Genomic DNA, 24,718 nt, shown 5'->3' on the forward strand with positions numbered 1-24,718 from the left:
GACAGAAATCTCTCTTTTCCCACACCGTCGTCTCTAATTCAGCGTCTCAGTAGTATTTATTTATACTGTCGGCGCTGGGAAGGTCAACAAGAGCAGCTTTTTGTTTGCTCTGCCTCTGCTTCTGGCCGCGCAACGCTCAAGGTAATCCAGCACGGCGGAGTTCAACAGTCTGTCTTTCCATTCTTCTCAGGTTTTTTTCTTTTTCTTCTTCTTTTCTACACACAGGCTCATTTGGGAGTTATCTTCACCCACACAGCCACCCACACACTGCCTGCTGACGTCACTGCCCCCCTACATTGAACAGCGCCGAGCTCAGCCTTGAAAGACTCAAACACACTGCGGCTATTATACCAGACCTTTAATACCCAACACTGTGCAAATGCATACATCAAACAGAGATGAGGCGCCGCAGATTTGATGTAAACACAGTTTCTGATGAATGCGTGTCACCCATTGGTCTCCGTGTTATATTTGCGGCGCTGACGTTCTATTTATACGTTCGCGTTTCCAACCTCATTAATCTGATCCGTGTGTCTTGCAGTTTACCCTTTTCTGCTTTCAAATATATCTCAATGAAATGTGCTTTTTTTTTTTTTTTTACTGCAGTATTTCATTGAGAGCAACAGCTCGTGTGGGAGGACACATCTGGCCACATGAGGGCAGCACTGCACAGGGGGAGACATGAAGTGGGAGGGAAAGGCCATGGTGGAGGAAATAACTGGAATCCAAAGGAGGGGGAGAAAAAGACATTAAAAGCCACTTCCAGTGCAGGAAACATCTTAAAATGAAACCAGGTTAGTTGGTTTGTCTGATTTATAATCAAATATTACAGAAGTTTACAAAGCACTGACTTTTGTGTATAAGACGTTGAATTAATGGGACATTTTCAAACACCTGCCATTTGTTACGTTAGAGAGGAGAACTCCCCCATGAAACTAAATTTGCTGAATTACATGAACGGAACATCAATATGTAAACACAGCTCTGTTGTATTTTGTTGAGTTTAAAAAAGGCAACCAGTTTGATTTTAAGTGAAACTATTTGCTGCAAACGTCAAGTAATTGTTTATAATTTCTATTTAAGTTTGCACAGTGAGCAAATTCCTATATTATTACTATACTATTCCTGTATCCCTATTAATGTAGTCGGGGTGTGAGTGCCGTTTCGTCAAACAAAGGATGCTTTTCAGACCCCTGCGAATGCAGTTTAGAAGCTCCTTTATGACAATTCTACCAAAAAAAACGACAAAAAAAGTATGAACCTATATGAAATGATCTTGTGCAAGATATATTATTTATTGCCTACAGTTTGTAGGAGTGTCATGTAGGCAAATACTCTGGTGTGATCCTGAAGACAAAAGCAGAGCACACATAGCAGCATCTTTTTATTTAAACTCTGAACAGAAACATTGCACATCCGTTTCATGCCTTAGGTTTCTTTCATTTCAGCTTGCCATGAATAAGTCCAAACTGGGAGAGGAAAGAAGAAACACAAGAAGCACGTTACATTGCAAAAAAAAAAGAAGAAGAAAAAAAAGACTATAGAGGTTGACTCCACATCTGGAGACCTGATAGAAAAATAGAACAGCGCTATTTATACGTAAATCACGTCAACATGATGCAATAGAATTCAAATCATGCATTTCTGGTGAGACAAAGTGTTTACTGATGATATTCCGAGGTATTTGTTGGCTCACTTGTTTGCTACATCTTTAGCAAGTGGTTGAATTTGATACTGCATAAAACATGCGATTCAAACTTAAAAAAACCCAAAAACAAAACAAAAACAAAACTCTTCTGGTCGACTTGGATTTCAAAATACAGTAGAGCACACAGATCCATGCCACACAATGTGCACAGTCACGTTTTTAAACTCCAGTTAACAAAGCTACAACACAATTCATAAGGCATACTCAAACCCACCCACCCCTTCAAAATAAAAGAAACGATACCCACAGAAAAAGAGCTTGTGACTATGTGGGCACTTCAGTACTACCAGTGTCTGTGTCTCAGTGGTTTTGGAGATTATAACAGTTTGTAGCATTTGTGAGGTTTGACAAAAGGCGAGAAATAAGATTTCAAAATGGAGCATTTTAGGAATTACACTTCAGTGCTTTTTGGATGGAAAGTTTAATAAGAAGATGCTGTTGTTTTGTCTTTAAGCAACTGTGAACAGCGAAACCTTCAACTTGGCCCAGCGTCTTTAAAGCTCACTAAGCAGACACACGTCATCCCACTGGGTTATTATATGGTGAAGGCTGCAACCTTCAGCAGGAGTTGATAGAAAAGTGTCAGAACACGCAGTTCATGACAGTTTCCCATGTGCTGAATAGTCGCAGACCTGTCAGCTCCATGAAATGAAAAAAAAAACCCCAAAAACCTTTCCTCGTCTTAATGTCTTTTGTCTAATGGGCTAATTCATTATTTATCTCCTGATCTGTGACAGTGGGAAAGGGCTCCTGCAATGAAGTGCATCAAAGTGGGAGCGTCCGACTGGGAAAGTGGAGTTTTCCCTCCCAAGAGAGGGTCGGACGTCGCCTCAGACTCACTTTTTGAAACGTTCGAAACTCTGAAATGTTGAAAGTTAAGAAAAGTTCAAGAGTGGAGTGGAGAATGTTTTGAGCATCTAATTGTGCTCGTTGTGTGAAATCGATTAGGTGCTGGGAAAAGGAACTTCCCGGTTTATAATGGGGAAACCAAACAAATCTTGTTTGTGCCAAGAACTACATCTTTAGTTTAAATCATTTCAAAATAAAATGAATGCAGCAGCAGTTTTTTTGGGGGTTGGTTTTTGGCGACTGATTTCTTTGGAATCACGATACTCAAAAACAACAGTTTACATGAATGTTTCAGTTTTTACTTTGCTGCGTCAACAAATGTTGCTCACAGTGTTCCTCAAAAATGTCGCTTTTCAATGAAACTCAACCACGAAGGTCAAGTGGTCAAACAATATTTTTAAACAAACAGAATATAATGTGGTAATAGAAGTGATGGGAATCTGTAAATAACTAATTCCAATGTCAAGTATTTGATACAAGAAGGAACATTGTTTGATTGAAAATGGAACCTGGATGTTTCCACAAAAATACCATGTTGTTTTTAAGCTTCTAATGTCAATAATTGCAAATGTATGCAGAATATCTGTAACAGTATCTTGGGCATCCATGCTCAGATTCAGATTCAAGTGTGTAAAGTGTGCAAACCTGGTACAATGTGCTATTTACTGTTACTAAAAGTCTATTTACCATCAGTGAGCTTTACTGGCCAGTTGCTGTGTGTGTATAAACACAATAGTGGTGTAGCTCTTCTTATCAAACCCTCTCATCTCATAAGCACCAGAAAAAAAAAAAAAAAAAGGCTGCTCCTAAAATGTCCAACTGATTTGTTATCAAATTAAATATATTTTTCGGTAAAAGCGTTACACCAATAAATACGTTTTTTCCTGCACAAATTAATGTAAGAACGTCATCAAGGCACATTGTGTGTGTGTGTGTGTGTGTGTGTGTATGACAAGTGGGACCCTGCGTTTATAAAACTGGGCAAAATAACTAGTTCCAGTAGTATGCATACAGAGTTAACGTGTTTGTGGCGATACGGGGTCGAGACGCACAGTAACTGCCGTCACCGGTTTGAGAAATGATGTCGGAAGTACAGCATGGTTCACCCTGGACTTCCACACCGTCCAAGAACCTCAGCGTGGAGTGGAGGCCATGCATTTTTCATTAGGATCTTAAAACAAGGCACAGGAAGGGAGGAGTAGAGGGGGAGGGGGGGTAATGGGGGATGGGGGGGGGGGGGGGGTGCATTGCAAGCACTGTCCTAGGTCCTCTTCTTGTCCCCGAACCCTTTAATCCTTCAGAAACCCTACAGCCACATAACAATACAATCCTTACAGCGTTTAAAACAGCATTTGTAAATAACTCAGTAGCATATTTACAGATTTACAAAAAAAAAAAAAACTCCAATCTATCTATTACCCTGGAGAAAAATGCGAGCGACAAGGAGGTACCGAGAGCAAAGCAAACGACAGCAGACGCGAGCTCTCATGGTCTCCATGCCTTGTGCTGAAAATCTGTGCCCAGAGAAGTGAGTCGTCCCATTTGCTGACACGTTGACCTGGAGTGGTTTGACCTTGGCGTCAATCAGCGGAAGCTGCTCCGACCAGCTCGCCAAATCTCGGCCTCCGGTGCGAGAAAACCCGTAGCGAGCGAGCGGGTGAAAAAAAACGTCTACAGGTGCGCCGCGCTCCTTAAGTGTAAAGCTCGTCTCTGGCAGCGAAAGGCAAAGAGGAGCAGAGCTGGAGAAAACCACCCCCCACTGCATGCACTGCGCCGCCTCAGAGATGGGCACGGACAACCCCCCCCCCCCGGCCGCGGGAGCTAACTGGCCGCTTTGGAGGCCGCGGCGTCGGCGTCGCCACCGCGGCAGGGTGCGCTGCCAGTTTTGGCCGCGGTGCAGCCGGCGCCGTCGGCGGAGACGCTCTGACCGCGCTGCCTCTTCCTGTTCAGCTCCTCCCAGTTGCACCTGTTGGCTTGGATCATGTCCTGCATCGGCTGGAGTTTAGGATTCAACTTGACCAGCGTCTGGCAAGACGGAAGAGGGGAGTGAGATCAATAGGTCAGTGTTTTTCAACCTTTTTTGAGCCAAGGCACACTTTTTTTCTTTGGAAAAATCTGGAGGCACACCACCACCCGAAAATGTTAAAATTTGAAACTCTGTAGCCTCTATTAACAATATTAAGTCATTCTCATTAACGTTTTATCAACAGGAATCAAATAAATACAGAAAAAAAGTATTTCCCATTCTCTTTTTTTTATTTTGACTCACTCAGTGTGAAACCTGGACCTGATGGATGAACACAGAGCTGAGATCCTGGTTAGCGTTCTTCCTTTTCAAAAACTTCTCCATCACCGTCACTGACACAGTACTTTGATACAAGATGGGAGAAGCCGCAGGTGGTGGAGATTAACCAGACTGACGTCTGTCAGTTTTGATTTCAACGGCAAAGTTCTGTTCTGCCATCTATTGGCGAAGAGTATTTACACCTGATTACTCTTCAACACACTGCTCTCACAGCTGACAGCGGCTGTGAGAGCAAATGTTTTTTTAAGAAAAAAATGTTAAATTGGATAATTTCCCACGGCACACCTGACTATATCTCGCGGAAACACCAGTGTGGTTGAAAAACACTGCAATAGATGAAATGGTTCAACTGGTTCGCATGACTCTCCGTACGTGTGTGTGTGTGTGTGCAGCGATTCTACGTGAAATCATTCCACAATATATTTATAATGGAAATGATGAGCCGTGTATCGACCGTGTCAGTCGTGTTTAAACTGGGCTGTGTGATATTTTGCTGGTTTCTCGTGATTAATGCTGTTTTCAAGTTGCATCAGGCCTCAGAAATACAAGCTGCTTCACAGGAGCATTAATAAACGCCCCTTAATGCTTTAAGTCACTATCCCGAGGTTAAACTCGAGGCAAAGCCCCATCTCTGTTGTTTTAGCCATATTTGTCTGTAATATTTTCATGCAAAATCACATATTCTCCTTCATTTCGCACACAAGGAGCAAGAAAATGTGTCGTTTCTGGCTTCCTGGATTCGCTGCACGAGGCTCAAGTTAAAGAAGGTTAAAGAGTATGTATTTTTTGCGCATATTGTTCAGCGTGAAAGGAGAGTTTTTGAAACGATATGCATTCTTTTTCCTTCCTGGTAATTCATGAGCGTCTCAGATCGGAGCTGCAGAAGCGAGCCCCTTATTCATCAAACGCATTATATGAACGGAAACAAATGAAACACATACGGACCAGAACAACAGCAACATACTGCCAGTTCATTAAATGGCTGCTCTGCCAAGATTTAGGAAGAAGCACATGTATGACTGAGATTAGCTGCCTTTTTTTTTGGTCATTTTGTGTTTTTGTGTTGCATTGTCAGTGACAACGTGTCCCCACAACACTTGATGAACGACCAGAGCGGGGGAATGGATTTTATTTCTGCGGCCCCTCAAACACTGTCCACCGTTGTAGCGTTTCAGTAACCTCGGTTTAAATAGAAGTCGGTGAGACGTTGTAATCGGGACTAAAATAACGCGGGAATCATCTTGTAAGCAGGAGGTGGGTTCACCACAATCACGTGAACAATGAAAAGGAAGAAAAGTGCTTTTTATATCCCGGCCCTCCCATTTAGAGATCAAACTCTGCTCACTTCATTAAAAAAACACGAGCTGCTCCCCACTTTTAATTCACAACCGGTCCGTATACCCTTCACGCACGTGACTCGATAATTCTTAATATTGCATTTGCTTTAATGTGCACGGCGCTAATTATGAAGCAGGTCGCATCGGAGCAGAACATGGATTTCCATTTACAGCATCTGAGACGTACATTATTGTTTCAGTCGCAGCAGCTTGAGCCGTGCTTCTAACTTCCCGTGTTCGATTTTGTACATATATTATTGCGTGCTGTAAATCAGTGTGTATTCCTCCGAGGTAGAAGAAGAAGGGAGAGCCCGTCATGTGGTGCTACAGAAAGATGGAAGGTTATATAATGTGGGGGGTGGGGGGGGATTTAATATTCCACAAAGTCACAAGCCGCCACCAGGAGAGGGAGATCAGCCAGATCAAGAGCCGGATCTATTCCGCCCACGGACAGAAAATCCCAGCCGCCTCTGAACTTTCTCTGCCCCCTCCCAACACACACACACACACACACACACACGCGCGCGCGCGCGCACACACACACACACAAACACACTCACACCTTTGATGCGTCGCTATCTCCACGACACAGAACAGAAACAATGGAGGAACCAGAGCTCGGCTCTAACTTTTGACACTGATCCTGGGATAAATTCACCAGATGTGAAGATGATCTATGGTTTGTTTTCTTCTCAAGAACGACTTAGAGTAATGAGTTCAGCGTAGAAGCAAAAAAAAAAACAAAACAAAACAACAAAATAAAAAACAGAGGGGGTCTTTATATGTCCTGTAACAGTATAAAAGCATTTAAAAAAAAAAAGAACTGTAATAAATCAGCCAGTGCCGGGAGAATGAATGTTGTTTTCTTTGTGTGTGTGAGTGTTGTTTTTTTTATCACTGACTTCTTTCACTACTCCTCTGTTGACATTCATAAATTTCTCTCCTGCACGCCTCATCTCTTAACAGACCTGATCCCTTCAGTGAGCCAGCCTTCTTCTTCTTCTTCTTCTCCTTCTTCCTCCCACTCAGCCATCGCTGGCCGTGGTGGGAGGGGCAGATGAGTCTGTTTATGTCATTTGGAAACACACGTTCACACACATTTCTATACCAGCGAGGACGCCATATAGATTTTTTTTTTTTATTCTCCCTTTAAGAACACAACTCGAACGTCCCAATCAAATCCCCCTTTTATGTTTGGGTGTGTCATTCCGTCACTGTGCAGTGAAGCCCAAAGTGTTTGACTGACATCCCTTCTCAAAAGAACGACCTTGAAGTTGATTGTCGTCTGTGTGAGCAAACGGCACAACGAGTGGCACCTTTTCTGGAGTTTTACCTCGTACAGTGGCGCGCAAATCCCATCAATCCACTCCAGCTGAAGCCCGGGCAGCTCGTCCTTCCTGTTGCGGTCGAAGATGGCCTGAAACATTGAACAATTGAGTTTATTTGTGCTCATGCTCGAGAAAGTTAAACAAAAAAAAAGGCTTACAGGCCGAGCTCAGCGAACTGCCTGAGTGAAAATCCTCCTCCGGCACATCTGAGTTTATTTCCCATACATTCCCTGTTCTCATTCATTCTTCTGCAGCTTGAACTTAAGAGGCTCCACCGAGGCTCCGCTTCAGAGATAGTTACTGGGCTATGACTTAGAAGTTAATATTTAATTCCCAACACCCACACACAGAGCGGTAAAGGTTTGACACAAGCAGCAGCCCCGAGGCTACTGAATTAGTTATTTCAGAGAGGAGGAAATGTGGCCCGCCTCGATTACTCAACAGACATTAATTTGCGCGCAGAAAGCTGCTGGTTTCAGCCTTTCATGGACTTGCAACACAGTTCAGCTTCAAAAAGTCCTCAATCAAATTGGCGGCACGCATCTGTTGCCTGACGTGAAGAAGGATCTGCTGTGAATGAAGACAAAACACTTCCGCTGAGCTCTTTGTGCCATTTTTTTGTTGTTTTCTCAACACTGAAATGAGAAAATATATGTTTGACTATAAGGAAAGCAAGTCTAGTTAAATACTAAAACACCAAAATTGTCTCTAAATTTGCAGCTGAATGAAAAGAAATGTCAGCAGTTTGTTTGCATCTAATGAAGTCTTTTTTGTTGTTGGTTTGCTTTGTTTTGTTTTTTTTGCATGACTTTTTATGAATGGCCCACAGTTTGCTGTGGGAGCAGCAGCAGCAGCAGCAGCAGCAGCAGCAGCAGAAGCAGCAGCAGGGTCAGTGAAGCGGTCATGCTGACCGGACACTTTTCTCACACTAAGACACACGGGTGGGGGGGGGCTCACATTTCCCAAACAGTTTGCTATGCTATGGAACTGCGGACGAAGTATATCTTCATCAGCTGCGGAGGTCGAAGAGGTGAGAGAAACTGCTAAAAAGGCACAAAAATAAAACAAAACAAAAAAAACCCCAGCGGAGCCGGTTTGGATTACTCACAGAGGGCGTCAGCTTCAGCTCCAGCCTCTCTCGGTCTCCCTGCTCAAAAAACTCGCTGGTTACCAACTCGGCCACCTGAAACGACATGAAATTGTCACGTCGAGCCGCAACGAAGCTCATATTTGTAAAGAGTAATAAGCATTTGTGGGATGAGCACATGTGCGACAGGGTGTAATTGATGAAGATGTCAGATTGGGACTGCAGGTCAATTCAATGATAAAAACATGATGCTGGTCACACGGATGTATTTATATTTGTGCTACCTTTACAAGCTCACAATCTGTGAGAATAGCAAATCCGCATAATTTAGAACCATCTTTTCTTTTTTTCCTTTCTGTCAAGCAGCCGATCAACTTCGGTAATGTAATTCAGACGGTGAATGGTTTTGAAATACATTCACAGACCTGACTGAATACATTTCAACACCGAGAGAATTCGCACTGTATCTGTCACCTTGCGTGATATTTCCCATGGCTTCGTAACAGCGCCGAGATCACAAGCTGTCATCATCATGGATCTGCAAAGGAAACAGGTTTATTTCACACAGAAGATGTAAATGTAGAACACGGTAATATACTGACTATCTATAAATACATCTGCCTTGCCTTGCCTTGCCTTGCATAATGTGCTCAAGACTTTACCTGCACATGTCCCTGTGGCCCTTCACATTCCAGTTGTATTCCCCTTTGCTGACCAGCTCAAAGAAGGTGTTTCTGTTCCTGAGGAGAGATGAAGACCGTACAAGCAAATGTAAATTGAAGGACATCCACAAGGGGGCGGTATTACCTAAAAGAACACCAGACGCCTGCTCGAGTAGCCAGTGTCCAGAGACACTCTTTGTCAGTAGCTGTCAGTGTGCTTCACTGTAAATGTGTCAGAGCTCCGGACTCTCACTAAGAGTTTAATCAGCTGTTCTGTGCAGAAGCACATACTCAAAGTAGAGCGTGAGGTCTGTGGCCAGAATCGACTGCTTCAGCAGCTGCATCAGGTCGCTGTACTCCGTGGACGACAGGTTGGAAAAGATGTTGTGACCCTGGAGGGGGTGAGACATACAGAGAGAGAGAGAAAGAGAGAGAGAGAGAGAGAGAGAGAGGGGGGACAAATTAGTATAGATAACTGAAAGTGAGTCGCTAAAGTTCACAAAATAAATGAACTCTGACCACGATGTCTGTTGTCAGATGCATCACAGCGACATTTAAGTACAGTATTTCTCAGTGTTGTTGAATAATTTGAGATAAATGCTCAGAAACAGGCTGGTTTTAGACCTGCTGCCATTCTGTCAATAAATAACGTGAAGAAACTCTTTTTTTTTTCTTCTCCCTGCTCATTCTGTGTTTTAAGTGGTGCGACTATAGTGCTTCGAGAAAAATCACCAACAAGTAACTTCAATGAGTCTCAGATCGAGGTCAAAGTTGGAAGTAACACTGGGAAAAAACTGCTCTTTTTTGTGTATTTGATTACATGAAATCATGATCTTTAAAAAAAAGGAATACATATTCTACATTTTATAATTGTGTGATCAAAACACACTTTAAAAATGGACTTTAATGTAACTGTGTTGGAGACAAATAAAGTGATAAAATAATCTATCATGAGCAAACATAATTGTAACAGCTATGACATGGGCATACATTTATATAAAGACCAACTACAGTATAATTCTAAAAGGGAAAAAAAAAAATCATGAACGAGGCCTATTTGCACATTTAAACAACACTTCTCTAAAACACAATAATAACACTGACCTTGCATGGGAGGAGAAAAGCCAGCCGCTTTTAATAAGTAAGCAACATGCATATCTCACTTCATTATTAAAGCACAAGTCTCCCAAACATGTATTATACATCCATTCACCACTTAGACGCTTCCCTCTAGAGCTCTGGTGTTAACCATACAGCTGGTGGCTCCCCCAGAGGCCCGACTCTACGAAAAGTAGAAGTGAAGCGCCGATTCCAGGAAGATGCTTCAGTTGGAGGCCTGAAGCTCGTCTCAAAAGCAACATTTGTTTTTCCTAACGTTTACACTAAATCACTGCGTGGTGCCGCACGTCGTTCTTTTCAACGCCAAATGCTCAAGTCTGCAAATGGTGACAGCAGTGGTCTCGCGTCTCCGAAACACAAAGGACATAATGGCGAACGAAAAAAAATGGAAAGTGAGAGTGACAGCAGGGGAAGAGAGAAACAGAGAGATGAACAGTTTACAGTTTGATTCACTAATGGGATTCGGGACTTTCTCTCTGGTTTTCATTTTGTATGCTAACTACCCGACGGCAACAGGAGCTCGGCGAACGGACGCCATTGTGACGTTCTAAACAAATGTTAGTCAGCTTTTACTGTGCCGTCAGCGAAATCAGTAATGAAGCCGGTGGAACCGGCCTCCCCTCGGCTGCTCCCCTCTAAAACGCCTTCGATTGCAACTTCAACAAAACCCGGTCACCTGGTAAAAATGTCTCTCTCAGCCAATTACCACCAGATCTATCATCTCTGTGATTAAACTGACCGGAGAGCAGCGCCGGCGATTGGTTTGCCCGCTCACATGTAGGAAACACTTCACTCACTGTTGCTAGGAGTTAGTTAAAGGTACATTTTAGGAAACTGTAGGTAAAAAATCCCTGTGTTTCATGTCTCTTGTTATTATTATTGTCTCATCCTTCATGTTTTTTTTGCTCATTCTTTGGTATATTGCATTCAGAGACCGCCATGTCATAGTCAAAGACTGACTATCATCCCCATAGTTTATGAAATGCACAGCTTGACATGTAATAAACTTAAAATAATGCAATGTAGACACACAGATTCTCTATTTAGCCTCCATGTTCTTATCTGGATACCTGATTGATTCCTGTGTAAAAAAATAAATAAATCTTGTTGAGTGTCATTTCACTATTTCTCAAGAGAAAAATATAGAAATATGTGGCGTCTCCAATAGCGATGGGGTGTGAGGGTTCAGGAAACGTTGTCGATAACTTGCACAGAGTCGGCGACGTGGGCAGAGGCTGTATGGTTACGGCGTCGCAGCAGATAATCGGAGAAAAGGGAGCGCACCTCACTCTGCAGGATCATCACAGCGTGGTTGAAGTGGTGGTGCTCCAGGGTCGCCGAGGTCCCATACAGCAGAGAGAGAGCTGAACCCGTCCTGCCACACACACACACACACACACACACACACACACACACACACACACACACACACACACACACACACACACACACACACACACACACACACACACACACACACACACACACACACACACACACACACCAACTTTGTTTTTAATGACTTTATCATTGGTACCATTGGATTATTCATCCTCAAACCATAAAAAAAAACTCTCCCTACTTCACACTTTTCATATAATTCCCAATCACGTCTTTCCTTCACCGACATTCCGTCATATTTTCCAGATTGAGTTTACGGTAATAACGTGAGCGAAGGTTGGAAAACATTACCTTTAGGTAATTTCATAGCTATTGACCTGCCGAACTCAGAGTCAGCAGTGTTTACCATGTCTTTGTTAAGCAGACCCTTATATAAGCTTTCCACAACTTTCCCACTTGACTCGCTTGCTGACTCGCTGTGATCTGAGCCGGACTGCTGCAGACGGGGGGAAGGACGGCGCTCTATAAACAAGTGTGTAGGAGGCAGAGTGTGTTTATGCACGTATGGGTGTGTTTGTGTTTGTCGGTGGCAGAAAGAGGAAAGCAGGGACACTCACTTGGCCTGAAATGCGTTGTTGGTGCCCCTGTGGTCCAGGTCATGGCACACGCAGCCGACAATGAGCGCTAAGATCTCCACTTCGGTCAGAGTCTCCTGGAAACCCGCCGTCTGGTCGGCACAGAGGAGGAAAAATGAGAAAACACACACACCCACACACACAAACACACTCCAGAGCTGCAGAGGCTGTGAAGAGTACATTGAATAAACATGGGAAAACACGTCAAAAGCACCCAAAAAAAAAAAAATACAGTATCTCCTGAAAATGCCAGTGGGACTGCAGTAACACAGCCACACAGCTGGATTCATGACTTAGATGGATGGATTCAAGAGGCCCATGTGCCGATAATCAACTCAGACGGGACGCTACACTTTAATGCTAAGTTTGATTAAACGAAGCGCACTCTGTGTATGTGTGTGTACGTGTGTGTGCACAGAGGAGTGTGTTGCCGCCAAGGCCAGTTCAAATCACATGGATTGACTCCCTTGAGGTCTCAATTCAAACAATCATCTTTGTACAGAAACTGTGTGTGTGTGTGTGTGTGTGTGTGTGTGTGTGTGTGTGTGTGTGTGTGTGTGTGTGTGTGTGTGTGTGTGTGTGTGTGTGTGTGTGTGTGTGTGTGTGTGTGTGCGTGCGTGTGTGTGTGTTTGCAGTTTGTTTGATTTCACAGTTTAGATTCCAGTGACTTCAAGATGGGTCATCCTGAAATATGACACCAGCCCAAAATAATCTTTTTTTTTTTTTTAATCAAATTGTTTCGTCCATCGATTGCCCGTCCGGCAGCTGAGCAGTACAGTTCAATCATAGTTCACACAGGGCCACCGCAACCTGATACTAATCACTTTCACTATCAGAGCCTCCTGCCAACACTAAATACTTGAACCCTGCGTGGATGCAGAGTGAAGTATCAGTGAGGTCTAAGGCAAAGGGACTGAATTTGCACAAACAAATGTGCATAAATCATATAGCCAGATTGTTCGTATAGCAAGACACATTTCTTTGTTGCAGAGGAATTGAAAGGAACTAATACGAGTTCACTATTGTGTGATTCAGGGTTAAAGGCAGGAGGAATGACGGGTGGGAGCGGGAGGCGGGGCAACCGCATGACCGATGATAATAGCCGTCATTTTAAAAATACAGGGAATGAGGAATCCAACCAGAACTTACTTGGCTTGAGGCAGACAGCATGAAGTGTGAGTGTGATTTTAGAGTTAATCATGTTTCCCTCTCAAGACGTGAGCGATGATGGCTTTGCTTTACTGTATTCCTTTAATGCGTTTTATGCCGTCGTCTGGTTAAGAACGTTCAATCGCTGTAGGGAAGATGCATTTCCTCCCTCTTAGGTCAAAATAATTTGGTAAAAGGGGGGGATTTGTATTGACCGAATGTGGTTATATCCCCTTTTTTTTTCTAGTTTTCTTTTGACACTTCATAGATGAGATGTTGAAAAGGTGAATCATGACAAAAAAAAGTTTGACAATTTCCTCTTTAATCACCCTTGTTTTTGTGTGTTAAGCATCGAATCCAGTTGATTTAAATCGTACTTAATGTCGTCACTTGTGTTCACGCAAAGAGAAGAGTACATTCATCTTAAATTTTCCAAGAAATGTTGAGATGTATGTATGCTTTTTTCACGTCCTTCCATTTTTTTTTTCTTTACCGTGAGCATGGCAAACATGCACTGGCAGACGTTGAAGGCATGTCTCCAGTTGTGGTACAGAACCATTCTGTAGTTTTTCCTGACAGTCAGCAGCCATCTGCACAGTGTCTGGAGGAGGGGGGGGCAGAGAGAGAGAGAAATCAGCATGTGGGTCAAGCAGACGTTGGGAGGATGGGGGGGGGGGTTAAAATCAAAAACAGAGAAAGTCTCACCTCGTAGTCGATCTTAAACTTCTGCACCATGCCCAGCTCCATGAACATCCTCAGAGCGGCCGTTATCATGGCGTCGACATCCAGGGAGAAATCGTCGAAGGACAGCTTGTCGATGCCCAGCTCGCAGACCATGGGGATGTTCGCCGCCTGTTTCATCACGGCGGCGGGGGGGGGGGGGGGGGGGGGGGGGACAACAGAGGACGAACGAGAACATGGGTTCACGGAGCGGGAGAAGAAGATGGAGAGGTCAGGAGATGCCGTGCACATTTTCAGATGATACATGGGAGACGCGCTAATTAAGACTCCGAGGCCTCGTTTGAAGAGGGTTGCGATTAATGAGGGAGCGTCACTGATTCCACCGCTGTTGACTTTCAGAGCCCGTTGACAAACGCAGCAGTGATCATCGTCACCCCTTTTTCTATTGTTATTCAACAGAAAAAAAACAACAACACACATACAGGATTCCAATTAACCGTATTCATGCCGAAGCATGTCGTCTGTCTTTAAAACGGCCTAATGAGCCCGGCGGCTATCTGAGCGGCTCCGAGTCAGCATTTATACCGTGGCCATTTCCAGCTTTCCAACCCAATTACATTGAGTCGAGGCACACGGCCACAAATCCCGCGTAACACTTTCGCCGCGGCCGTTTTTATTTCCGCCGTGTCTCTTCACACCGACGCCCACCAGGGCGCATCATTTACTCTCGCCGACAATCCCGCTGACGGGTCAGCAGGTATTCTCTCCTCCACTAAATCCACAGCCCCGGGTCACAAAGTGTCAGCCCGGCTTGTTTGTCACTGCCGTCCGCACTCCACGGCAATCTCCATATGTAGAGCAGTTACGAAAGAAAGAAAGAAAGTGTGTGTGTGTGTGTGTGTGGTGCTGGAAGAGGAGGCTGAAAGATCACACAGACACACGAAGGATAGGGGTGGGGGGGGTGGGGGGATCCTACGATGTGGTAATGGCCACAGGGGAAAATCCTACACATGAAAGTGCAGGAAAATGGGTCATATCTATATTTCAGAAATGTCACACCAATTAAAAATGTAGATATTTTCATTTTTCGTATCTTTATAAATAATGCATTAAGGATGATTGCTTTATTGATCGGAGTAGTCCAATTCAAATGCCGCAATTAGTTTATTTTACCAGTGGGGGGGGGTTCTTGGCCCATACTTATACTTACAGGCCAATGTGGTTTTTAGAGGAACTTCAACACAAAGTCTCAAAACGAGGCGTTCAATGGAGCCTCAGTCTTGCCATAGATTGTACCTTTTTATTAAGGTGAACTGAAAATTTGTTAATTAAAAAAAAAAAGTCTTTAAGCAAATCAAATGTCCAGAGCTGTACTCAACACTCTTTAAGCAATTTACCTGAAATTACACTGAAATATTTGGCATGAGCCAAAAATTAAGGGAACTTTGATTTTGAGGTTGAAGTGTCTTATTCAGAAATAACAAAAATGTCCAAGACACTATTACAAAGAAAGTGATGTCTCTTCAAACAGAAAAAAAAGAATAAACTTGAAATGTTTACATTACACCTGGATTCTTTTTTTCCCCCTTTAAAATCTCTTTAAACTCATTAAAATGGCCACAGACTCTTAAAACAAGCCAGGACTCTTGTAGCAGTAGCACAAAATCCACTTTACTAGACGGCTTAATGAGGATGTTAAAGGGGTAATGATTGAACGTCTCATATTTCTTTTCATATCAAAAGTAAAATTGAGAAAAGCAATATGAGTTAAAGAAATGCCACTGTAATCTACAAAAGATTATAAGGCGTTTCATGTATCAAAACAAACAATTTAAGCAAGTTCAGCAGCTGAGCTGTTTGTACAAATATCACACAGAAGATTTAACTGCTACCTGATGGAGTGCACACAATGCTCTATTTTATTATTATTTCTCAAAGTAGAAGTAAATACGCACGTCTGACACAGCTTGTGTTTTAGTGAATACTTCCTCCTATTCTGACATACTTCCACTGATCCAAATGGACCAAAGTACTGTTTTTTTAATCCATTATCTTTATTAGATCTATTAACTAGATCTATTTTAAATTGAACCTCTTTCAAAATCAATCAAAATATTATTTAGTTTAACTGAATTTTAAATCTAAGGGAAACCATTTTCAATTTCCATTTTGTTTGAGAAGTTTACCATCTGAAATATTGAAAGGAAAATACAATGATGATTGTCTGTTACCTTGAATTTGTCAACTTCGGTCTTGGAGCACGTGGCGTGATAAGAAAGAACCTGCAACACAATCACACTGTGTCAAGCAACATATGATGAAACAACCAAGATGATGTACGAACAAACGGCAAAATATCCCAAAGATGTTGCGCATTGACGTCAGTGCATCCTGCAGATGAGTTAACGCGAGAGAATGTATGTCAGCCCCCCGATTCCATCGCCACGTTCCTCTCATTCCCTCAGAGAAATACCTCGCAACCGACCTGCAGTTGCTTATTTGATCATAAACACTCATGTTTATTCAGTGCCGGCAGAAGCAGAGCATGAACACTTCGTTCATTCTGTGTCTGCCTATCAAACATCGACTTCTTCTACCTTCAAACAGCGGTGCTCACGTCCACAAGGCAGCTGGAATTCCCCCCCCCCCCCCCCCCCCGATTGTAATCTAAGGACATACTGGAAAGGCTGACTAGTGCTGAATGGGTCCGTACTGCAGGGCAGATGAGGGATTGCTTTTCACCAACTCTCATTAATTTTCAATAAAACCTTTGTGAGAAGGTTATCTGCAAAGAGAGATCAGCACTTTTTTTTTCATGTGTACATTCTTGTAGAAATATGAGACTTTAAAAAAAAAAAGAAAAAGAAAAAAGAGCCAAGTACAAAAACCCCTGTGAGAGAGTAAAGGAGAAAAGCTTTGTATCTTCCATGTCGCTGTTTTTTTTTTTTTTTATTGCAACTTCTCGAGGAAAGTGTCACCTCCGAGCATATGCAGACAGAGAAGGAAAGATACTGTCGTGTTAGAGCGGAACCAAATTGAGGAATAAATATCTAAACGATAAGACGGGACATATTGAATAACATCATCAAACACAGTGAACACACATTCAGGAGCAGAACTAAATCGAATGAACGCAATGACTTTCTTTTTTTTTTGCAAATGTAAACAGAGGGAGGATTTATTGTTCACGGCGCATTTTCATTTTTTAAAAAAAATTGCCGTGATGCAGAAAGAGAAACGAGATGTTGAGCTTACATCCAAAGCCACAGACTGCTTGGCCCAGGATTTCTTCACCTGATCATACATGATGGTATTGTTGATGCCCAGTCCGCAAAATATCACAAACGCCTGTCGAAGAAAAGGGTTAAATGTGAAAATAACACCTCTTTCCAATAAGGTGACATTATGCAGGGGAGGGGAGCATGTGTGATACCTCAAAGAGACGCTGATCGGCGTCATCAAAAGGTTTCCCATCGAGTCTGTTGAGCACCTGAGCGACACCTGTTCAACAAATCCATTTATCCAGGAGAGAGAGAGACACACGGCAGAGGCATTTCAGACTCCGAGCCGTCGGGGCTTCACTGCACATTACCGTCAGTTTTTAGGAGAAGCAAACTTAACACGCTGCTCAACGACTCAAAGGCTCAATGACAGAAATGAAGTCTGAACGAAACCTAGTTTTGTTGTCCTCCAGTATTTCTAATCATAGTTTCATAACTTGTGGAGTATTTGCAACAATGTGATTTGTTGTATAGTTTATGTAAAGCATGAAGTGGCCGGAACAAGTAAAAAAAACTAGTTTGTGTATTCTTGTAGAAAGTGTAAGATCACCATATATTTACATTCTGAGCGCATTGTTTTCTGCTGTTTGTGGCGGAGCTTCCCTTCTGCTCCCACATTTTGGGGCGAGTTGTGCAGAAACCTGTAATCGCTTCTTATGTACAGCAGCGTCTGCACATTTCCCACAAAGCTGCTGCATTATCTGTTGTGTTCATCTGAAAACAGTTGTGAAGAAAAGAAGCACCGGGCTTCATTTACTGGTGGCTGTGCCGAACGACAGACTGACTTCAATTAATGTTATCTTTGGGGGGAAATCCTGTTATTGTCCACAATGCTGTGACGGGGCAGAAAGCCTTTCTATTTGACAGCTGCCTTCCTTGTTTAGACGACTTCTCTCATCATCTAATTAAAATCAGGAAGGGCTTAGATAGCAAAGCATGAGCAATTAATTGACACGGAGCGACTCCTTCCGTCACTGAGGAATTACACCAAAAGGTAATTACACTATACATTACCATTTTCATTTATCTGTAGCAAGCCAAAACAAACCTGCCAATGTGACATTTTAATTTCAATGTATGGCTGCAAACAGATTGCAGCTGAGGCTCGGAACGACTCTCATTACGGAGTTGATCTGGGGCAAATCTGCCACGGCTGCCCGTCTATAATGAGCTTGTAATTTGCGCTGAGTGGGCGGCCCCGAGGATGGGCAGACTAAATGACTGCTAAGACCAGGGGTGCCAGACATACAGCTCAGTTGGCCAGCCGGAGGCTCCAATCGGACCCACCAGATGACATTGCATGTAGTAAAAATGACAAAGGAAACATAAACTGTGATTAACTACGAGGCTTTGCCAGCTTTTAGCCTGGATTGGGGGGAAACAATAAAGCAGATAGAATTTCATACAGCATTAACAACAAAAAACAAAAAAACTAAACAAATCCACGATGGTCTATGCATGTTCTCATTTGTCGAAGGTGAGAGACGCCTCAAAGCAACTGGACATGGGTGAAGGTTTTGGTATCAGAAGATGATTATTTGTCAACATTTTCAGAATGTTCTCGTATCTCATCATATCATTTTACTGGCTCAGCCCCATTAAGATCAAATGATTCTGACCCATGAGCTAAAACAAGGTTAGCATCCCTGCTATACGTCGAAAACCAAAACCAACAAATGTAATAAGACAAAGTGTGTTGTATGAATGCTGTTTTCTTTTATATCTGTTTTACTGCTGGTTTAACTACATCCAGTAGCAACCTGTTATTATAAGAGAAACAAAGTAGATTCTGCAGCACAAATCATGCTTACTTTGTGTAAAAGTGAACTTAAATACTTAATATACTCATATTCCTAAAAGGACAGGTACCCCCAAATATGACAGCAATGTGGGTATTTGTAATTTGTAAATTTCACCTGTGTGAACCGAGCACTGGAAGATGAAATGTTGTGTCAAACTCAATAATTATTAGCTTGAAGAAAGTTATTATCCCACAGTTTATGTACAATCTGACCCAGGGAAATACAAATCCTTATGGAAACAAGTATCCTGCTTTTTTTTAGATTTCTTTTGATTAAAATGAGCTGGAAAATATAGTCATTTGTTGTAATGATCTGATCAAACTATAGACTTTATACATAATTTGCCCACACTTTAAGATCTGTAACAAATTTCAAAAAGTGATGCCTTAAAATATGAGATTATTTATCTACTTCTTTGGCCAAAACTGTAAGTATTTTTTGATTTTATTAAAAAAGAAAATGTATGAAAACCTTGAGAACCATTTTGAATTACCTAAATTACTCACGTTTGATTTGTGACATTAATAAGCCACATAATTATTGTAGTATTCCCAGCAGTAATCTCCGTGGTTCTATTTCAATGGGCTGGCTGTAACCTCAGCAGACGACACAAAGCCATTTATTTTCTGACTGAATGGAATGTATCCTTGACTTGAGAATTTCATCTCCTGCTGCTTTGTTTGTATAATGTTTTTTTTTTTTCTTCTTCACTCCAGATCTTCAGGTGCCTCCCACGCACTGCATTTCTTTCTCCCCTCACTCTTTCTGTTCCTCTTCCTCTTCCCTCTCCCCGCGCCGAACAAATGTACTTACACCTACGCAAGGACGTAACGCCGGTCTTAACCAACCGTCTGCAGCAGATACGCTGATCACTTTGCTCTCAAATAAAACTAATGACTTCCTGCGTCAGATCTCGGCGGACCCAGTGCAGCAGCTACCGCTGCTCCTTGCCTGCGATATCCAGCGCCAGAACCAGACGAGAGATCAATGATTTATCAGAGTGTCAGTGTGGCGCTGGCCCGAGGCTGATTCAAACACAAAGCGCACTGCCAGAAGAAGGGGGACTCCACCTTCAAGTGGGGAGTGATGATGGTGCAGCATGGATCTAATCATGCACATGCAGTCTCAGCTCCACACACACACACACACACACACACACACACACACACACACACACACACACACACACACACACACACACACACACACACACACACACACACACACACACACACTCCAGCTCCCCTCGTCCCCCCTTTTGTCTGCTTTATGCAGCGGGGGGGTGATTAAAAAAAACTATGCAAGTGCCAAGCCCGTATCACAGATGTAAATTAAGTGGAGGAATCTTCAAGAAGGTGTGACATATTAGCATGAAGTGTGTTCTCATTTCGTTTCCACGACAGGTTTTCTCGTCCGCCACAATGACGGGATGACAGAAAAGCAGCAACTTTTAAGGTGGCGGTTTCGAAAGAGCAACTTTCAGTAGTAACACGGCAATGTGCTGGTTTTCTTCTGAGAAGTATTGGCTCATCTAAATTCACACATTAATATTCAATACATTTTTGACGAGGATCCACACATCCTGTAAGAGAGACTCACTATCAGGCTTGTTGTGGGGTAAAAAAAAAAAAAAAAGGAGAGATTCTCTCGATCAGTCTGGTTTGAAGCCTCTCCAGGAACAGCAGGAGCATTTTGGAGCAGTGCAGGAAAAGCGTTTTATATAAATAACAAAAATCAAAATCAACACATTAGAGATAAAAGCTCTTGACTGATCACTTACCAATAATCTGGTGGTTGCTGTTCCAGATGGGAACACAAAGCACGGAGCGGATATGGAAGTCCGAGAACTGGTCTGCCTACAAACACATGGAGATAAACGCACGGTCAAGCGTCTTAATCTGCCTACACTTTCAAATAGAGTCTTTTAATACTCAAATTTAAGCCTCGACTACCAAAACTGACTGATTTTTTTGCAAATTTGTCGCAAATTCTTTTCTCTCTCTCCTTGTATATTAGCATTAGCGCACGTGTTGAAAGATTTACAACAAAAACCAGGCCTCTCGTAATAAATTCATCAAGGGAGTATTAACTATGTATACATTCCTCACCTCTAATGGAAGAGAAGTGCAACACAGAAATACAGGAGCTGCAGCCACGCGGCAAACAATAGCAGCCTGCACACTGGGCACGTTTAGTGTTATAAATGGCGACACGCACTTTTATCTCACTTGAGTCATTCGAGGTTGGAACCTTTTGCCACCTGCAGCTGGTTGCAAGGGTGAGCATCTGGGCTTAATGGGAGATGTTATTGGTAACTGCACACAACATCAACGTATTTAAAAACAAGGGGTAACTGGCCAAGAGCAATACGATCCCCTGGGTGGCATCACGATTACTAGAGAGGTAAATAGCTGAATATTCGTGAAGTAACGTAACTTGGGAGGCCGCTCAGGGGCGGATGTGAGTCAGACACCGATGGTCCGCGTTTCCTCTGTTTGGCACCATCGATGCCGACGTCCCCTCCCGTGTGGTTCCACTAATGAAGCCATCAGTGGCACCTTGTGACCTTATTGACTCGCGAGTGAAACCAGCATCCCAGAGCGGCTTAAAATAAAAAGGGACTTGCTTCAGTCAGCGGTGGAACGCCGTCGACGAGGTCTTTAGTTTAATACTTTCATGTCTGGAAAACTGGATCACAGCCACTTAAGAGGCGACGAGGGAAACGAGGGAAACGAGGGTACCTCGGCGTCAAAGCGAGGATCCTGATAGGCGTCGCTGATGTTCACGGGCAGTCCCGTGGACGCCACCAGCTCGGCAATGCTGTTGTTGATGAGCCAGTCGGAATACGACGATTTCTCCAAGCTGTCTTTGAAACTGGGGGTCAGAAGATACCGACTTTGTCATGTCGCAAAGGAGCTGTTTTTCAACCAAAGAGTTTCTTTACTCAGAAGGAATTTCGTTCTTTTTCCAACAAAGGGATACATTCCTTCGACAGGCAGCACTATCACAAATGACTACGTTCTGTCCATTCATGGGATTTGATCACGAGAGCTTGTGAACTTTGTGTAAATGTTGCACCTTCAGGAAAACAAGTGAGAACCCTCATGAGTCCCGTCCTCCTCTTAGCCTCACTCTCTCACTCTCTTAATGCTCTCTGTCTTTTCCCCATTTGTCATCTGTCAATAAGCAGGAATATGACCCGCCCCCTGAGAGTTATGAGAGTTGTAGACACATCACAAGTTCACCTTTTGACATCCAATCAATTAATTTAATGACACTAATGAATTGTGCAGAGGCCTCTTGTTGTGCCTCTTTACCTTTACAAGCTTGTGGTGTGGTTTTATTAGCCCAATCCACAAATCCTATTGCTCACTGAGGGATGGGAACATCACGTTTGAAACCCCGAATAAAATAATCTGATTGACGATCAGTTTACATGCATCCGATGTTCGTTTTGCAGATCAATTTCTTAGCTAAGATTTTGTGTTTATTATACAATTCTTTTCAAACGTCATCTTTGTCCAGAGTCTGATCAGGAGGATCGGGTCCATTTACAGGGAATCCGATCAGATCTTAAATCACAATTTAATTTGGATAGAGTGTTAAACATGACCCCGATGTCCATCGTATTGGAATTTAATCAGATCGTCCACATAACGACAGCGAGAGTGTCTTTATCAGAAAGATCAAATTGCCCAGTCAAAAAGCCTGACAATTCTCTGATTACTTAACATTTATTGATATTGGGAACTATTGTTTCATTATTACCATTACATTTTTTCAAATACTGTTGCAGTTTTCGCTATTGCTCCGGAGCGACCCGATCAGTTCTGGTCAGTGGAGGGCTCAGGGGGGGATGATTTGTCTTACTTTTCAGTGTTGTTTTCTTCCATAAACATCCCACACAATATTAGGCCTCACTTTCTCCACTCAACCATGTCTGGCAGTGGAGAGAAGCAGCGAAACCCAATTAAGTGCGGCTGCCACAGTATGCCATGTATTCAGAATCAGCATTTCACTCCCACAGACCTACAGAAGAGCAGCTTTTCACGCTTATTTTTTATTTTTGCGTTCACTGTTTTTGAAAAAGCTCTATGCAAAAGCAATCACGGGTGAGGACATGACTATTTGGCATTGGGGGGGGGATAGACAGCAAAAGGATGTTTTTCTTCTGACGTTTGTGAAGAGCTGAGAGGTTTAATCGCTGACGGTGCATACCTGCTGTCGGTATCTGCGCTACACTTGGGGGACAGCAGCTCAAACGACTTGGTGAACTTTACCACCTGAAAGATTTGAGAGAGAGGAAATCACTAAAGCAAACAGATCAGCGAGTATTTACTGAAACAAACTGAGACAAACAGAGAGAACAAGCAGACACAAGCACAAATACACACACACACACACACACACACACCACAGGACATCGGAGGGAGAAACAGTACCGGTGACTCAATGTCCTCCAGCAACTGAACAGAACAGCGCTCGCACTTAAGCAGCGTCTGGGCACGGTGCATGATCTTCCTGACAATCTTCTCCAGGTCAGTCTGTTCCTCAAACAGGTCATTGACCACTTCCAGGAGTGCCTGAACGCCAGCAACAGACGAAGATACCGCTGGCATTATTCCAAACAATGTGAACCGCATGTCACTCTCGATGAAAAAAAATCTGCGCGCAAATAATTGCGGAGGATCCTTTAAATAAAGATGTTTCGCTTCGCTCAGCTTTTGGAATCTTATCATTATCGTTATCCTTAAAACCGTAAACCAACAGGAGGATGTAACGTGATTACTTTCGCCAATAAAAGAAAATGTGGTCCTTTTGTCTGAGGCAGTGCCGATCCCATTTCATTCACAAGCACGTAAAAATCATATGGCGTAAAAAGAGCTTCCCCCGTTTTTCTCCTCTCCTCACTGAACTGTGTTCTCATTATGTTCTCCCCCATCACAGATCAATGTGTGACATGAATTAGTGCATCTCTTAACATTCCCCTCGGAGATTTAGACCACAAACCAGGCCCTCATCTGGATACAGCCCCCCCCCCCCCCCCCCCCCACACATCCGGAGAAAATGTCCAGGCAGGGCTGCATGCTGCTCTGAGATTCCCACTGCAGTGGCAGCAAGTGTGGTGCCGCTGATCGATACTCAGCCTCTCTGTCAGCACCGGGGTGGGGGAAGGAAGTAATGCTGATCCCAGGAATGGGAGGGTTGTTATCCCGGTCGACCCCGTGGCTCTTACCCGACTCCTGTCATACTCTTTCCTTGAGGCAGAAAAGAGCTGGGCGTTGGAGATCGCGATACCACAGAAGGGGAGGTACATTTGCAGCACCTGTGGAGACATTAAACACAAAGGCAGGCCACAATTATTTGGAAATATCTTTAAAAACCACAATGACACAGTGCCCCTTTCTTCTATTTTTGGGGGGATTTTAAATTG

At 43.2% G+C, this 24,718-nt stretch overlaps 1 protein-coding gene across 1 annotated transcript in view; it reads right to left on the bottom strand.

The window, feature by feature from the left end:
- Positions 1-4,378: 4,378 nt before the first annotated feature.
- pde11a (phosphodiesterase 11a) overlaps positions 4,379-24,718 on the bottom strand; it is a gene marked incomplete at both ends in the record, with an annotated part of 34,683 nt that continues 14,343 nt past the window's right edge. The window contains 18 exons of the mRNA XM_080498192.1: positions 4,379-4,582; positions 7,533-7,616; positions 8,636-8,710; positions 9,089-9,152; positions 9,277-9,354; positions 9,568-9,668; positions 11,680-11,770; positions 12,354-12,463; positions 14,014-14,121; positions 14,226-14,372; positions 16,433-16,483; positions 17,457-17,549; positions 17,635-17,702; positions 21,065-21,140; positions 22,026-22,158; positions 23,503-23,567; positions 23,727-23,867; positions 24,521-24,610. Coding sequence (XP_080354318.1) covers positions 4,379-4,582; positions 7,533-7,616; positions 8,636-8,710; positions 9,089-9,152; positions 9,277-9,354; positions 9,568-9,668; positions 11,680-11,770; positions 12,354-12,463; positions 14,014-14,121; positions 14,226-14,372; positions 16,433-16,483; positions 17,457-17,549; positions 17,635-17,702; positions 21,065-21,140; positions 22,026-22,158; positions 23,503-23,567; positions 23,727-23,867; positions 24,521-24,610 — 1,779 coding nt within the window. The remainder of the gene's footprint in view (positions 4,583-7,532; positions 7,617-8,635; positions 8,711-9,088; positions 9,153-9,276; positions 9,355-9,567; positions 9,669-11,679; positions 11,771-12,353; positions 12,464-14,013; positions 14,122-14,225; positions 14,373-16,432; positions 16,484-17,456; positions 17,550-17,634; positions 17,703-21,064; positions 21,141-22,025; positions 22,159-23,502; positions 23,568-23,726; positions 23,868-24,520; positions 24,611-24,718) is intronic.

Source organism: Blennius ocellaris, assembly GCF_963422515.1.
Source record: "Blennius ocellaris genome assembly, chromosome: 6".
In the NCBI taxonomy this organism is placed as follows: domain Eukaryota; kingdom Metazoa; phylum Chordata; class Actinopteri; order Blenniiformes; family Blenniidae; genus Blennius; species Blennius ocellaris.